Source organism: Manduca sexta, chromosome 13, assembly GCF_014839805.1.
Source record: "Manduca sexta isolate Smith_Timp_Sample1 chromosome 13, JHU_Msex_v1.0, whole genome shotgun sequence".
Classification (NCBI taxonomy): Eukaryota; Metazoa; Arthropoda; class Insecta; order Lepidoptera; family Sphingidae; genus Manduca; species Manduca sexta.
Genome location: NC_051127.1, coordinates 6942063 through 6955054, shown reverse-complemented (window position 1 = coordinate 6955054; position 12992 = coordinate 6942063). Strand labels below are relative to the sequence as shown.

At 34.6% G+C, this 12992-nt stretch overlaps 2 protein-coding genes across 5 annotated transcripts in view; both read right to left on the bottom strand.

Annotated features, from left to right (window-relative positions):
• LOC115449855 (AMP deaminase 2) overlaps positions 1–7640 on the bottom strand; it is a 48466-nt gene extending 40826 nt beyond the window's left edge. For 3 of the 4 annotated variants that reach the window (XM_030177749.1, XM_030177814.2, XM_030177809.1), the window contains exon 1: positions 7448–7640. In XM_030177749.1, coding sequence (XP_030033609.1) covers positions 7448–7556 — 109 coding nt within the window. In that variant the 5' untranslated portion in view covers positions 7557–7640. The remainder of the gene's footprint in view (positions 1–7447) is intronic. The other variant, XM_030177822.2, reaches the window with a different exon arrangement.
• A 3699-nt stretch (positions 7641–11339) lies between these two features.
• LOC115450197 (ATP synthase-coupling factor 6, mitochondrial) lies at positions 11340–12863 on the bottom strand. The gene is made up of 3 exons (XM_030178189.2): positions 12716–12863; positions 12417–12559; positions 11340–11576 (listed from the first exon to the last, which is right to left on the bottom strand). The coding sequence occupies exons 2-3, from the start codon at positions 12557–12559 to the stop codon at positions 11396–11398; spliced, it is 324 nt and encodes a 107-aa protein (XP_030034049.1). The 5' UTR covers positions 12716–12863; the 3' UTR covers positions 11340–11395.
• Between the last annotated feature and the right edge of the window lie 129 nt (positions 12864–12992).

The following is a 12992-nucleotide window of genomic DNA, read 5'->3' as shown; positions in this document are numbered from 1 at the left end:
CGTATTCGATAAAATTATTCCAATACTGAATGTTGTGGGGCTAATATCTGTTTTCGTTCATCGACTACACATCGTAGTTGAAGTGTTCCAAAGCCACTTTATTGGACCTATATAAGTGTTGCCTCATCGTATTATTTAGTATGCTGCTAATATTAATGTATCCTTTGTAAATTGATGGAATCTAATTTTATATATAAAACTTGCCTACATGTGCCGTGTGTTAAAAGGTCATACTCCATGATCGAGTCGTACAAAATTAATATTGGCCTATTCCTGTTGTATTGATTATATCCGTAAAGTGATATTAAGCTTTTGCTCAGTATCAGCCTGGACTCTGTAATTAGTGCCCGACATGACGATAGACTCACATTCTATAACAATATGAAACGGAAAACTCATGGAAAAATCTGGTTGCCTTAGTGGCACCTCTGCCTACCCCTTAGAAGATGAAGGCGTGGTGTGCGTTTTTTATTGTTTGTTTATCTATCCCCAGTCAAATCAATCTATTTAGTTCAAGTACTACATGTAGGTGATCTCACGCTGCCACTGACGCAAAGGGCATCCTTTAGTTAATGGGAGTCTTTGAACCCACTACAATTACGACGGGCTTCTTGCATTTGGAACCCGAAGTTGTTCCTAATGTGACGAGGAAGGTAACCGCAGAGTTTTTGTTGCTATTGCCTACTGGCTAGTTGGGCCGGTGACTCCCACAAACAAAAACAAAGAGAAAGTTAATGAACACATTATTTAAAACACTAATGACTCAAAACATTATTCGCGTATGGAGAGGACACGTTTTACAGATATAAAACACGAAAGTAAAAACATTTCTCAGTCCAAAACGCCGGTCACGTTATCTGCAATCACTCAGTAATTATACGACGCTAGACGGAAGAGAGACAGACGCGCTAGCAGTACTCGTCTCTATATTTAGCTTGCACGTGCGGTATTGAACCAAATACTTTATGTCGTGTCACTTCTAAAGTAACGAGTAATATAGGGCGAGATTCCTGAAAATTCCTGTTCGGGATTTTAATGCGTCACAATTTGTTTTCCACTCGATGAGTACTGAAAACGTGTGAATAGTAGTAACTAAAATTTCCCGGTTTTTTTCCGTCCGTGGAGTTTACAATATTTTAGCAGTATCTCTCCATCTAGTGAAGGCATCTTTGTATGGCGAAATATTTCTCCAGCGATTTCCATCGCCGTCCACTGGCGGATATAACCACAATTAATTAAGTTCACAATACTCATGGGCATTTGACAGAAAGTGCTAAAAACACATGTTGGCTCCAGGAAAATAATAGCAAACTAGATGGTGCATTTTCTAAGTGCCATTCACTCTTTCAAATAGTTTGACGGCCTCTACGTTTGCCAACTGCCAACTATATTTCACAAACTAAACTCCCAAGATGACCCTTCTGTTGTCTGACGTTTAGATGTCACATCGTAGACTTTACGAGGCGATGAATGATGTTTGGCAATTGACTGTGCCATACACAATTCATGGTGCTTTTTATTATCCTAGGGTTATTTTTTAATATGTATTTCAGGAGTATAGTCGTAATTTCACGGGGGTTCACTCTCTTTTTATTATGTCAAAATATATGTTTACGATACAATTTACACGAACTATGGCGAACTTTTGGTTCTTGATTGGTAAACTCAGTTTCGATGCGGAAATACGTAGTCCTACCCGTAGATGCTTGCCTCGAGAATACTTATTGCGGAATGCACCGGCAACAGAAGCTGTCCAAATATTTTATAACCTTTGTTATGGACAGGACATAGGCTTATTAAAATAAAAGACAGAAAATAATTCACAATCTAATTATTAAGTTGTATAGTCGATTTTTGCGTAAAAAAAAATCCTTTTCTGTTATTCATTTCGATCATCAATACTCAATGATTACATACATTTTGAAACTAAACTTTTTTTCCGGCTTTTATTGCGGTTTTTATATTTTAATTATCTCCCATCGTTTCGAAGACTGTAAATTTGATTACATAGATGATAATGATTGATTACAATATACAGACTCGTGGTCCCTGGGTTCAAATGAAAAGGTTATTGATAAAACCACGTAACCTTTTACCATGATTAATGGCCTCTGATTAAAATATGTATCTTCTTGACTTCTAAAGATCAGAAAACATATCCGTCAACGGGTTATTTCCACACTTTTATAGATTTCAATAAACACCACACGAGTAGACAAGTCGCACGCGCCTTACATCTATTATTAAAGTTATATTTTTGTCCGTTGTTTATGCCGTTATATATAGAATTGATCAATATTTGTTGCAAAACATTCCAACAAATTTTACTACATTAGGATAACAATCGTAGAATATTTATTTCAGTATGTACTACGTACTTAGCACGGGAGTCAAGAAATTCATTTTTGTGTAACATTTTTGCTATCAAATAATTCATTTATTTTATTTATGTTTAAAGGCATACTGAATTCTTGTGTTTACGCGAATGTTAGGTATTGAAATAAAACTATTTTACGAATTTTATTGCAGTTGTAAAATGTAGGTAGATAGTGTAACTTTGATTTTACGGATGACCAACAACTCAGTACCCAGTGTCTATAAAGGCTGCAGTCTTCGAAACGTTGTGAGAAAATTATAATATAAAAAACCGCGAAAACATTCCTAAAATAGTGTCATTTCATGTTTAAAGACATTGACCAAATTCTACCGGTGATACGGTTTACAAAATCAGTAATTCATAACTGTGGTGATGGTGTAATATTATTTGCCTTGCTATTACCGGCTTGTGGACATGCCAAACACATGTCGGTGTATAGATATAATCTATTTATAGATACTAGATACGGTCGACAGCAAAAGTCTTGTACACTATTAGAGAAATAAGATTTTTTTCCCTACAGTTAGGTTTTTGTTTACATTTTAGTTGTGTTTTTGAAAGGTGTCCAATGGAGGCGAGGTTCCGCTATTTGATACGTAATTCGTCTAATTAACTAGAGAACTTTTAACGGAGGCGGTGGAATCACGTTATTGCAGGATTATTTGCGTCATAAATATACCAGCTCGATGTCATCTGCTTATTTATTAATTAGTTGAGATTGTACTTATATAAAATCAACTTGAAGCTGAATAGTTCACCACAGCAAGGAATTTATTTGATGGCAATTTGTCCATTTACATAATGCATTTAAATTATGCATTAAGCTATTATTTTACTCATTATCTACCTATATTAATCTGAATTACGAAGTTTAGTTGTAAGTTAAATATACTATATATCTTTGCAACCAAGTTTAATCGTAAGCAGTTAAATATTTTGCAAACGCTACACAAATGGAGTGCACGCAGTGCCGCGTGTAGCCGGCAGATGGTAAATCAAACAGCTGATAAAAGATTAGATAACATTGTTCACGCAACTATCTCAGGGACACGTTCTACCGCACGCCGACAGCAAGTACATGTACACTTACGTTCATACATAAATAAAAATAGAATGATGTAGGTTTGAGATACCACGAATGTTATTTTTATTCCTGCCAAGCAAATTACACAAAGTTTAATGCAAAAATTAATAAAATATCACCTTTATGAAGTAACAAAGGCTAACAAGATAAATATTTTATGAAATCGACACCTTGGAACGATTTATAGAATTTTGGATTACATAAAGGAAGGAAAACAGTTCATATTGTGTACGAACAGTGTATATTCGACTTATTATTCCAAATTATGACTTATATTCATTAAAAAAAAAATTAAAGGATAGCGGCATATGGAACTAATTTTAATTCAATATCTGGTCCCCGGAATCTAAAATGGCGGTACAATTTAATGGCAGAATATACGCCACCGGTGCACTCTAAATAACACAGTACAGTACAGCAGGCATGATCGAATTGCAACGTGCCAGTAGCGAAGTCCATATAACCCAATTCCTGCCGGCTTCCCTTTCATAATTTATGTAAAATCTAATTATCATTAGAACGATTTGCAGACAGAATTTATGAATATTAATACATATGTATATTACGTTGCAGAGACGAAGGGTCGATATAACCCGATTCCTGTTCTGTAGAATTTAAGTATTATTAGAACGATTTACAGACAGCATTTATGCATATTAGTAGATATATCTTGTCGGGTTCCCTTCTGGAAAATTTCACCCCTCGCCAGTGCAAGCTATCATTAGCTTTATTAGCACAATAGTGGGAACTCACGATTTTGCCAGTTCCAACAATATTTACATGTCATAGTTTCACGCAGTGTTAATTGCGTTACAAATAGACGATATTGATCTACGTATTTACTATTTACCCCGCATGTACACTCACTGGTCAGTGTGAAGTTCATTGGGGTATTTTTCTAAGGTAGGAATGGCCCGGCTGGACCTCTGTTAGGAATGTCCGCATGAAATGACGGCTTCTTGCGTCTCGTGTAATTTGATTTTGACAGATATTTATGTTTAATAGGCCTCGGCCCATTTAACATAAATACGAAATACGAGCAATTCATGCGTGTTTTTAAATAAAATCCTCATTAAGACGATATCAATAAATGATTCCGATGTCTATCTTCCACCGCATCCCAAGAATAAACTACTCAAATAGTCATATTTTGTAAGCATGTTAAAAACCTTTTTTCTGATTAGTAATTTTTGCGATTAACCAAAAAAGCGATTGGGATCGTTTATTGAAATTGACGGTTTGGCTTTTCATTTTTTTTCAGTAAACCAACAAAGCTATTAAGACAGTCCTAATAATCTGAACACCGGACTCAATAGATAGCGGCTTTTAGTAAAGTAATCATATGGATATCAGTACGAAGTTACTTGATTTATCAGATAACAGACTGCTTGGCAACAAATCGTATTAAAAGAAATTGATATGCTCCATTCTTGAAGGTCCCTTAATCACAATAGCGGTACTGTTTTAACTGTAAACGTTAATGTTTTAGCTTCAACAGGACCTGGGATTGCTGCTTAGTTATATTTGATTATGATTTTTTTTTGTTCTCTCATAACCACGTTTATTAATAAATATTGAAACTTCTTCGATATTCCCTAGATATAACAAACTTTATCTTCAGAACATTGTCCAACGATTTAAACAGGAGAAACTTGTCGGATGTAGGTCGGGCAGCGCTCAAGGCATCCTATCTAGATGGGAGACGTTCTCGCCGCCACGCTCCATGCTGTCTTTGTTGGAGGGGATTTTCTTATTCAAAAGGCTATTTCAATTTCAAGTTATGAATAAAGAGATTTATGAATTGGATATACATCATACGTATCTATCTGCATATATGTATTTATGTAGTATAATCAAGGTATATCTAAGGCATGACTGTTTAGTGAGCTCATTTTTTTCTACAGCGTTCTAGAGGATGTCTGGTAAAGGGTTCCAATTTCTAAAACAGCTGTATTCTTCGAATAAAAATTCACCAATATGATCCGCTCTGAAGAAAAAACCTAGACCCCATAACTATGCAGCCTAAATACGTTATCAATTATCTAATTATTGTATGTTATATGGGGCATTCCACATGAAGCGGGCACGCAATCAAACTCGATAGTGATTGCCCATTTAAAAATGAATGAACGGCTTCTTATGGGTAAATAGGGTAATATTTCAAACTAAAGTATTTACAGACATCTTTATGTCAGACATTATTAATTAATGAAAGAATTTTTGACGTTAACATACGTAGGTACTTAATTATAAATATGGCGGAAGCCGGAATTTAGGTATGTTCTAAATTCAGAATTAATACAATCCATGCTACAAGTAACGAACCACAGAATGTGCTCGGTCTCGCTATCCGATCAGCTGAGTTGGGGTATCGATCCGACAATGCGGTGAAGTAAAGTTGTCCTAAAACCGCCTTGTTTGTTGCTCGCGAACGTCCTTCTCAAAACGGCTGGATAACATTGGCGCAGTAGAGTGTTTGAAAGCATGTTTTTACACTTCAGACTTATAGCGACGCGACACGAATAATTTTCTTGAGTGGAATTTTTAGTACAACGTTTATGGTATAATCTTAAAAAATGTTTTTATGTATATTATTGGTGTTGACTAATATCTATTTAGTGTTCGAATCTATTTAGTCTTACTTTTGGGGTGGGTTTATGTGGTAATATGGTCGAACAAACTTGTTCAGGACTCAAGGCACGGTGACTGTTTAGTAGAATATTTTAAAACATCAATATTCGTGGTCGTGGTAAAAACACTCGTAACCATGATAGATTAGAGGAAACATTTGCCGACAGTGGGATATTAATACAATTTATTTATGAATTGTGCTAGATTTATATTAATTTTACATTAAAAAAGTATGTACTTAGTAAATAATGGGTGGATAAGGGTATCTAGATATCATAATATATCCGCATGAACATACTATGTACATGATATGACGTATTTTTATTTTCAAACATATTAAATTTACAATAATGAGTATAGATTGAAAATTCGTATACTATTATGCTGGCAGGTACTTAGTTAAACATGGTGAATTGTTATTGTAATTCACAAATTTTTACTATACTCTTGTAAGACGTTTTAAAACAAAATACCGCAACTGACCCAATAAGCAATCAAAGCAGATTAAACTCTTCCCGATAACGACTTCCATATGTAGTACTGTACGACCTGACCTCAATGTAGAATACATGATACACATAAAAAACATTCCGGAAGTATTCCCGCCAGATTAAACTTATGTAGTTTCCACGCACAACGGCAAGCTCTAATCAATATATAAGTACCCACCACAGTATAAGTGCATACTTATGTAAGTATAGTATCTTTTTTTGTTTATAATTTTTTTATATTGAACTAACTATCTAATGTACTTAACATAATTTGTACCTAATTATTATTTTGTAATCTTTGAATGTACTATATACTTAAACATAAAAGAGGAGATAAAATATCCCCAGCTTCCTCATTATGAAACAAATTGTTCCTGTACTCCATTCGTAATACAGTGCAAAATAATCCTGGACTATGTTTATTCACAAAGATGTTTCTTAGAGAAGGCACTTCCGCAAATGAAAGGATTTTATTGCATTGTGATACAAATGGTCGGAGGATAAAACTTTACCCGCTCGTTTCGTCCAAGGACAAAAACTCTGCAGATAATAAACAACAGTGGTCCAAACATTTTGGACCAGTAGTTAATTAATATAGCCTTGGTAAATGCATGAGCTGACTGAAAACTAACTTTGGGTACTTATGTAAAATAACTAAATCAAATTCAAAAAGATTTTATAATAGCAAAACACACAAAGGATGTTTAGGTTAGTTCCGTCACTCTATGATAATAAAATTATTTAACTATTCAAAAATGGAATGATGTTTGTTTACGTAAATCATCAATATCGGAAATGGCAATGAATTCAAAACATTCAGCCGGGTCGTCGAGACGTAAACAACGCCGGCGTAAAACCGCTTACCAATTCTTTTGTTCAAATGCGGGGTTGTTCTGCCAGCCTCGTCGTCTTCCACATCCATGTCGAAAGAGAACGGGAAGTTCTTGGTGGATCCCACGAAGCCCGTGGCCATGGTGACACTTTATATTAATATTTTATCTAATCTAACGATTCACGCGTCGACACTGCGCGGGTTGACTCAGTTGACTGGAGGGACGCGAGTGCCGGCCTGCCATGCTCGTGTTTTTTTACGAATCATCGGATTTTTTTTCACCTCGTTTTATATTGTCAAAGTTTGTTGCATATCATGGAGAGCGTAATTTACAGCCAAATTTCTTTAAGGTTATAGCTTAAGGTCCATTTTTCATACATTTTGTTTCACCTTTAATCTGGGTAACTAAACAAGTATTGACAAGTAAAGAATTTAAATTTACGTCTAGTTAGTGATTAGTTCTCGCAGTTGAAAGAAAAACGTAAAAATAATTAATATGCATGGATATTTCGGCCTTTAAAATTTCGTCGTATTAATTTTAGGAAGTTACAGTTTTCTATAAACCATTCATTTTATTTAACTAAAAAGGTTATTGATGAGTACCTACAGTATTCATCAGTTAGTTGCAGAAATGTAGGTAATAAAAATAAAACCATTGTTTATGATTCGGGAATGAACTTATTAATACGCTTTACGCCATACCTAAGTATATTATTTATTATAGTCTATATTTATTCAACGTGTACATTGCTTTTGCAATCCTAAAATTAACACATAGTAACTACCTACTTACCCACTTACGACATTTAAAATCGGACTTGAAAATCAAATCCGACATAAATGCTACTAGAACATTTACTAATAAAACTCTAATGGGAAAATACTGGCCTCACCTGGTAACTCCATACAGGTCGCATACCTAGCAATCCAACTGGAAACGCGCTCGATAGCGCGTTAATCGATCACTGGCAGTGGAAAAGCGCTGTATTTCAGCGCTGCGCTGCGCCTGACTCAACATTATTTCCAACCAAACGAGGCTGTTTGAAGCAAGTTCATTTACAATGAATGTAGGTCATCGGATATGAGGAAGCCGCGGGAATTATCTGTAAGTACCTTCATAATATAAATAATAAACATGATTTAAAAAAAAGTAAGTACAGAAATTCATCAATGAAGGTGTTACCTGTGAGTTGTGACTCACGATTAGATTCTGCGATATTCCACGTTTGTGCCGACCGCATCTCCTCCGTGCGTGTGCCTATTTTGCGGTAACAAGAAAACCTCAATTGCAACTATGCCGCCCACTAAGCCACTGCCACCCCTACGCCGCGCCATGGTTTATACAGCATTATGATTAGATATTATATATTATAGCTCAACATTTTAGGCACGTACTGGACAGGTGTAGAGTCTTAATATTAATATAATTAGTGGCATACTTAGTACCTAAACTCATAAATTTTATAACATTTGTTTTTAAATGAGTACAAGTATTTATTTTTAAATATTTATGTATCTAAGAAGGTTCCTATCTGAATAGCGGCTTACGTCGGCTGATAAAGTGACTATCGCCTAATTGACCTAGTTGTGTATTGAATAATTGCCAAGGAATTATTAAATAAATGCTAATTGATAGGAAATGAGTTATCTGCCTTTGTTCGTATCGCATATTCAACTTGGCAACTAGTAGACACGAGAATATCACTATACGTGTAGCTCAGCTCAATCTGTGGCCGCCGGACTTGATAATGCGGGTTGCTAAGCTCTTTGGAATGACCCACGTGACTAAAATAAATTCACCAAACTAAAGAAGCTTTTCAGTTGTTCTGTATACAAACCTTATAAGAGTAAAACGATTACCTAATGGTACTTTTTATTACAATAAATAAAACGTTACGTTTAGTAGGTTAATGAATTAGTGTTGTGGCCCAACGCACCATAACTTAAAGTTTAGACGACTAGTGGCCAAATGTATAAAAAATAGATTGAGTATAACTGATGCAGACTGTAGATTATTCTACCGCATAGATTATGAGGTAGTTACTTAGGTATTTAATGAATAAAAACGAAACAAAACTTTGAAACGCGAGGAATTTAATTTGTGATAAATATAAATGAAGGACGCACATGTGCCTATAATATTTAATAACGATTCTTATGCTTTTATTTATTTTGTATAATTTTTTGAGTCTGATTTATAATAAATAAGTTTAAATTTCGAAATTTGAACCTATACCCTTTTTTGGGCATCAAGCTTACTTCCTAGTCTCACCGAATTACAAAAACGTTACAAACCGGTAGACAAAATTACAATTTTTTAATTTGCTACTTATACACTTTTTTATTTTTTTATTTACGTATAGTACACTTTTACGTATAGTATCCTAAGGGAACCATATTTGCGCTAATACAGAAATAAATATACATTTATAGAACATGAATGAAGCGGGCACGACAATATAAAGGTAGATAAAGGTCAAACGACGCCTTGAATAATGTTACCTATACCTTATTAATAATTAAAGATGTTATAAAAATAATGTTCTATAAGGTTAAATTCATACCATAATAGAATATACAGGTCTTTACAAAATGTTCATTAACGTAGTCAGAGCTAAACCCATTAATAATTACTTATATTATAAAATACTTAGTTATAAATAATGAAGCGGCGATAGTCTGTTCAAAACCCAAGGGCTTGTAGTTTGCACCTCTCACTTTTCCAAAAAAAAAGTACTTTATTTGTGTATTCTTTGTGAACCTTCTTTGTTAGGAAAAAAACGGCGTAGGAAATAATTCACGGATGTGAGGAGTGGAAAGGGCGAGGAGAATATTTACAAACCTTATTCGAATGTCTTTGCTTCCTTTTAATCAATTTTATAGATTTTTTTATTAATTCCTACTCTGAAGGCTAACCACGTCTTCTGCATAAAAAGGAGTGTTAAAAATCCTTAGGGTCGGTAGCAAGACATGAATAAATCATGGAAACCGATTAGTGATATAAAGTTAAAAGCTTTTAGTGCAAGTAAAGGAGGTAGAGGAAAAAATACTCGCGGGAAATGGAACGGACTGCAGTCTTACGTTCGATTCCAACCGAAGGGTACGTAATTTCTGCCATACGCCACTACGATTTATAGTACCGATTCGATTTTACAGATATATCGGGCAGCCCTATATTCTCTACGCGTCACCGAAATCTACGTCTATCTTCAGTTCATATAATACCCACCAGTGGCGAAGGGGGAAAATTTTCAAAAGGTAGCCCTAAGCAAAAAAAAATTGTAGGTAACATATCGCGGCCAATTTAACAGAAACAAAAACCAAAGATAAACGATAATAAAACTAAAAGGGAAGCCGATTTGTATAGACGCTTCGCCACTAATAACCACGTTCGATAAAACTGCGTAAACGGACCGCACAGATACATCGGTACGAGAAATCGTTACTGTATGTGGCTGCCATAACTCTGACATCACATCTTTAATGTTACGGAAATGATTTGGCTTAATTTTGATAACTTACTAGCATCGACAACCTCTTAGGGAGATAATTTGAGCAAACAGTGTGAAAAAAAATCGTGTATTCTCATTTCCATAATTTTGTGAATTGCACTGTATTCCCGCCTACTTGTTCAGAGATAATAATTAAAACGTATCAATGTTTTTGCTATTAAAATGGAAAAGGCGCAAATAAATAAAATAAAGAATGAACAGTTTTATTTAATTTGTGTTTGTTAATAAATCTGATAATATTTCCCATTTGATATTGCCTTTTAGAACTTATATTTTTCGTATATAAAAGGCGGATATCAAATAAAAATGGGTTTGGAATGTACTAGTTTATTTTTAAACATTAAAATTTTTCTCCTTGTGCAGGGATACATCAATGAACACACACATAAAATATACAAATAAAACAACCAAACTATGTACTGCCTAATTTATTACATAAACTGCATCTTACAATAAAGTTATTTGTATTCACTTCTTGGCGGCGGCTGGCTGTTCGTTGATGGGGTCCAGCTTAGGCTCCTCGAACTTGAAACTGGGGAATGAGGTCATGTCAACGCCGCTGCCACCTCCATACTGCTTCTCCAACTTGTCAAGCTCAGCCTTGAGCTCCTTTTGAATTGCTGGACTGGCGTCGAGGAGTTTGCCACCTCTGTAAATAAAAATTGTTTTACAGATTTTATTCTGGCTTTGAAAAATAAGTGCCCTACATCTTTTTGTATAATTTCATTTATCCCACTTCAATCTAGTGTTAGTACAACTCTTTTTCATGTTGCAGAAAAGATATTAACCTCTGACTGGCTGTCTATAAAACTTCTTCCCAATTCAGTGTCCAGCCCCATGCAAATTATGTTAAAGAAACCAGACAGAAAGTTGTATTTTTCTGGGATCCATTTGGGATTCAGGATTATGAACAAGGATGACTAAGACAATAAATATAGATATATAAATATATGCTGCCAGTAGACCAGAAGAATTATTAAACACAATCAATATAAGGAATTATAATACTAGAATTGTAACAAGCATAATTTTCTGGATTCTACTGTGGTTTTTAATATTATAACTTTCTCTCAATGTTTCGAAGACTGCAGCTGATACAGCCACGGTCACAGCCTTCATGCTTCCGCTTATATAAAAAAACTGTGATAAAAATTTTAAAAATCTACCATTTGCATGTCTGGGAGACATGTACTTTATGAAATATTCAAATGGAAGATCTACTACTACAAAAATATAAAACATAACATTATTTGAAAATTCAATACATAATTAATTAACTAAAATAGAGCTTTATGATATCCTCTGTAAGGGAGATATACTAACCTGGATGACAGATATGGATGAATAATTTATTATGACAACTATTGTATTGATTTTTCATAATGTAGCTTAACCTCTCTGATTTAGGTATTTAAAATATAAAAAGACTTATTTGTGGCTTTCTTCACGAAACATACCACCAAATAAAGTTGTAACAGTGATTACTTACGCGCTCTTCTGTTTGTATTCCCTGATTTTGTCCAGGAACAACTGCTGGATAGGGTCGGTCGCCTTCTGTGCCGCCGCCAAGTTCCTGGTGATGACCACCGAGGAGGTCACCGCTCGCAGACCGACCAGGGTTGAGGTAAGCATCTGAGGGTAACAAGAACATAACCTATAACACCAGTTACATAACTACAGAAAAAAATAATGTCCGCAACTACTAACTTTTAATTATAGAACTACGTGTAAAATAGCTTAAATTTTATTAGAATTGATGGAATTAATTAATATTTATTCGATTAATACCTTTATGTCTTTTCGTCTATGTAGGTAATTTTGACAGCACTCAGTGACAATTTGACAATTAAAAATTACTTTATAAATCTTCTCATTGGCGTAAGACTATGATTCTTACAGCCCATAGGAACTGTAATGTGTATGAAACACACATTTCTCAAATTCTTTTAAAGCCGTTTTCATTTCTTTTACTGGGTTTATTATGGACTACTTCTTAATTCTCAATGTTTTTTACGTAGATTCTCTCGGTTAAATAGATTACTGAATTAACGTGATTTTAATAAAA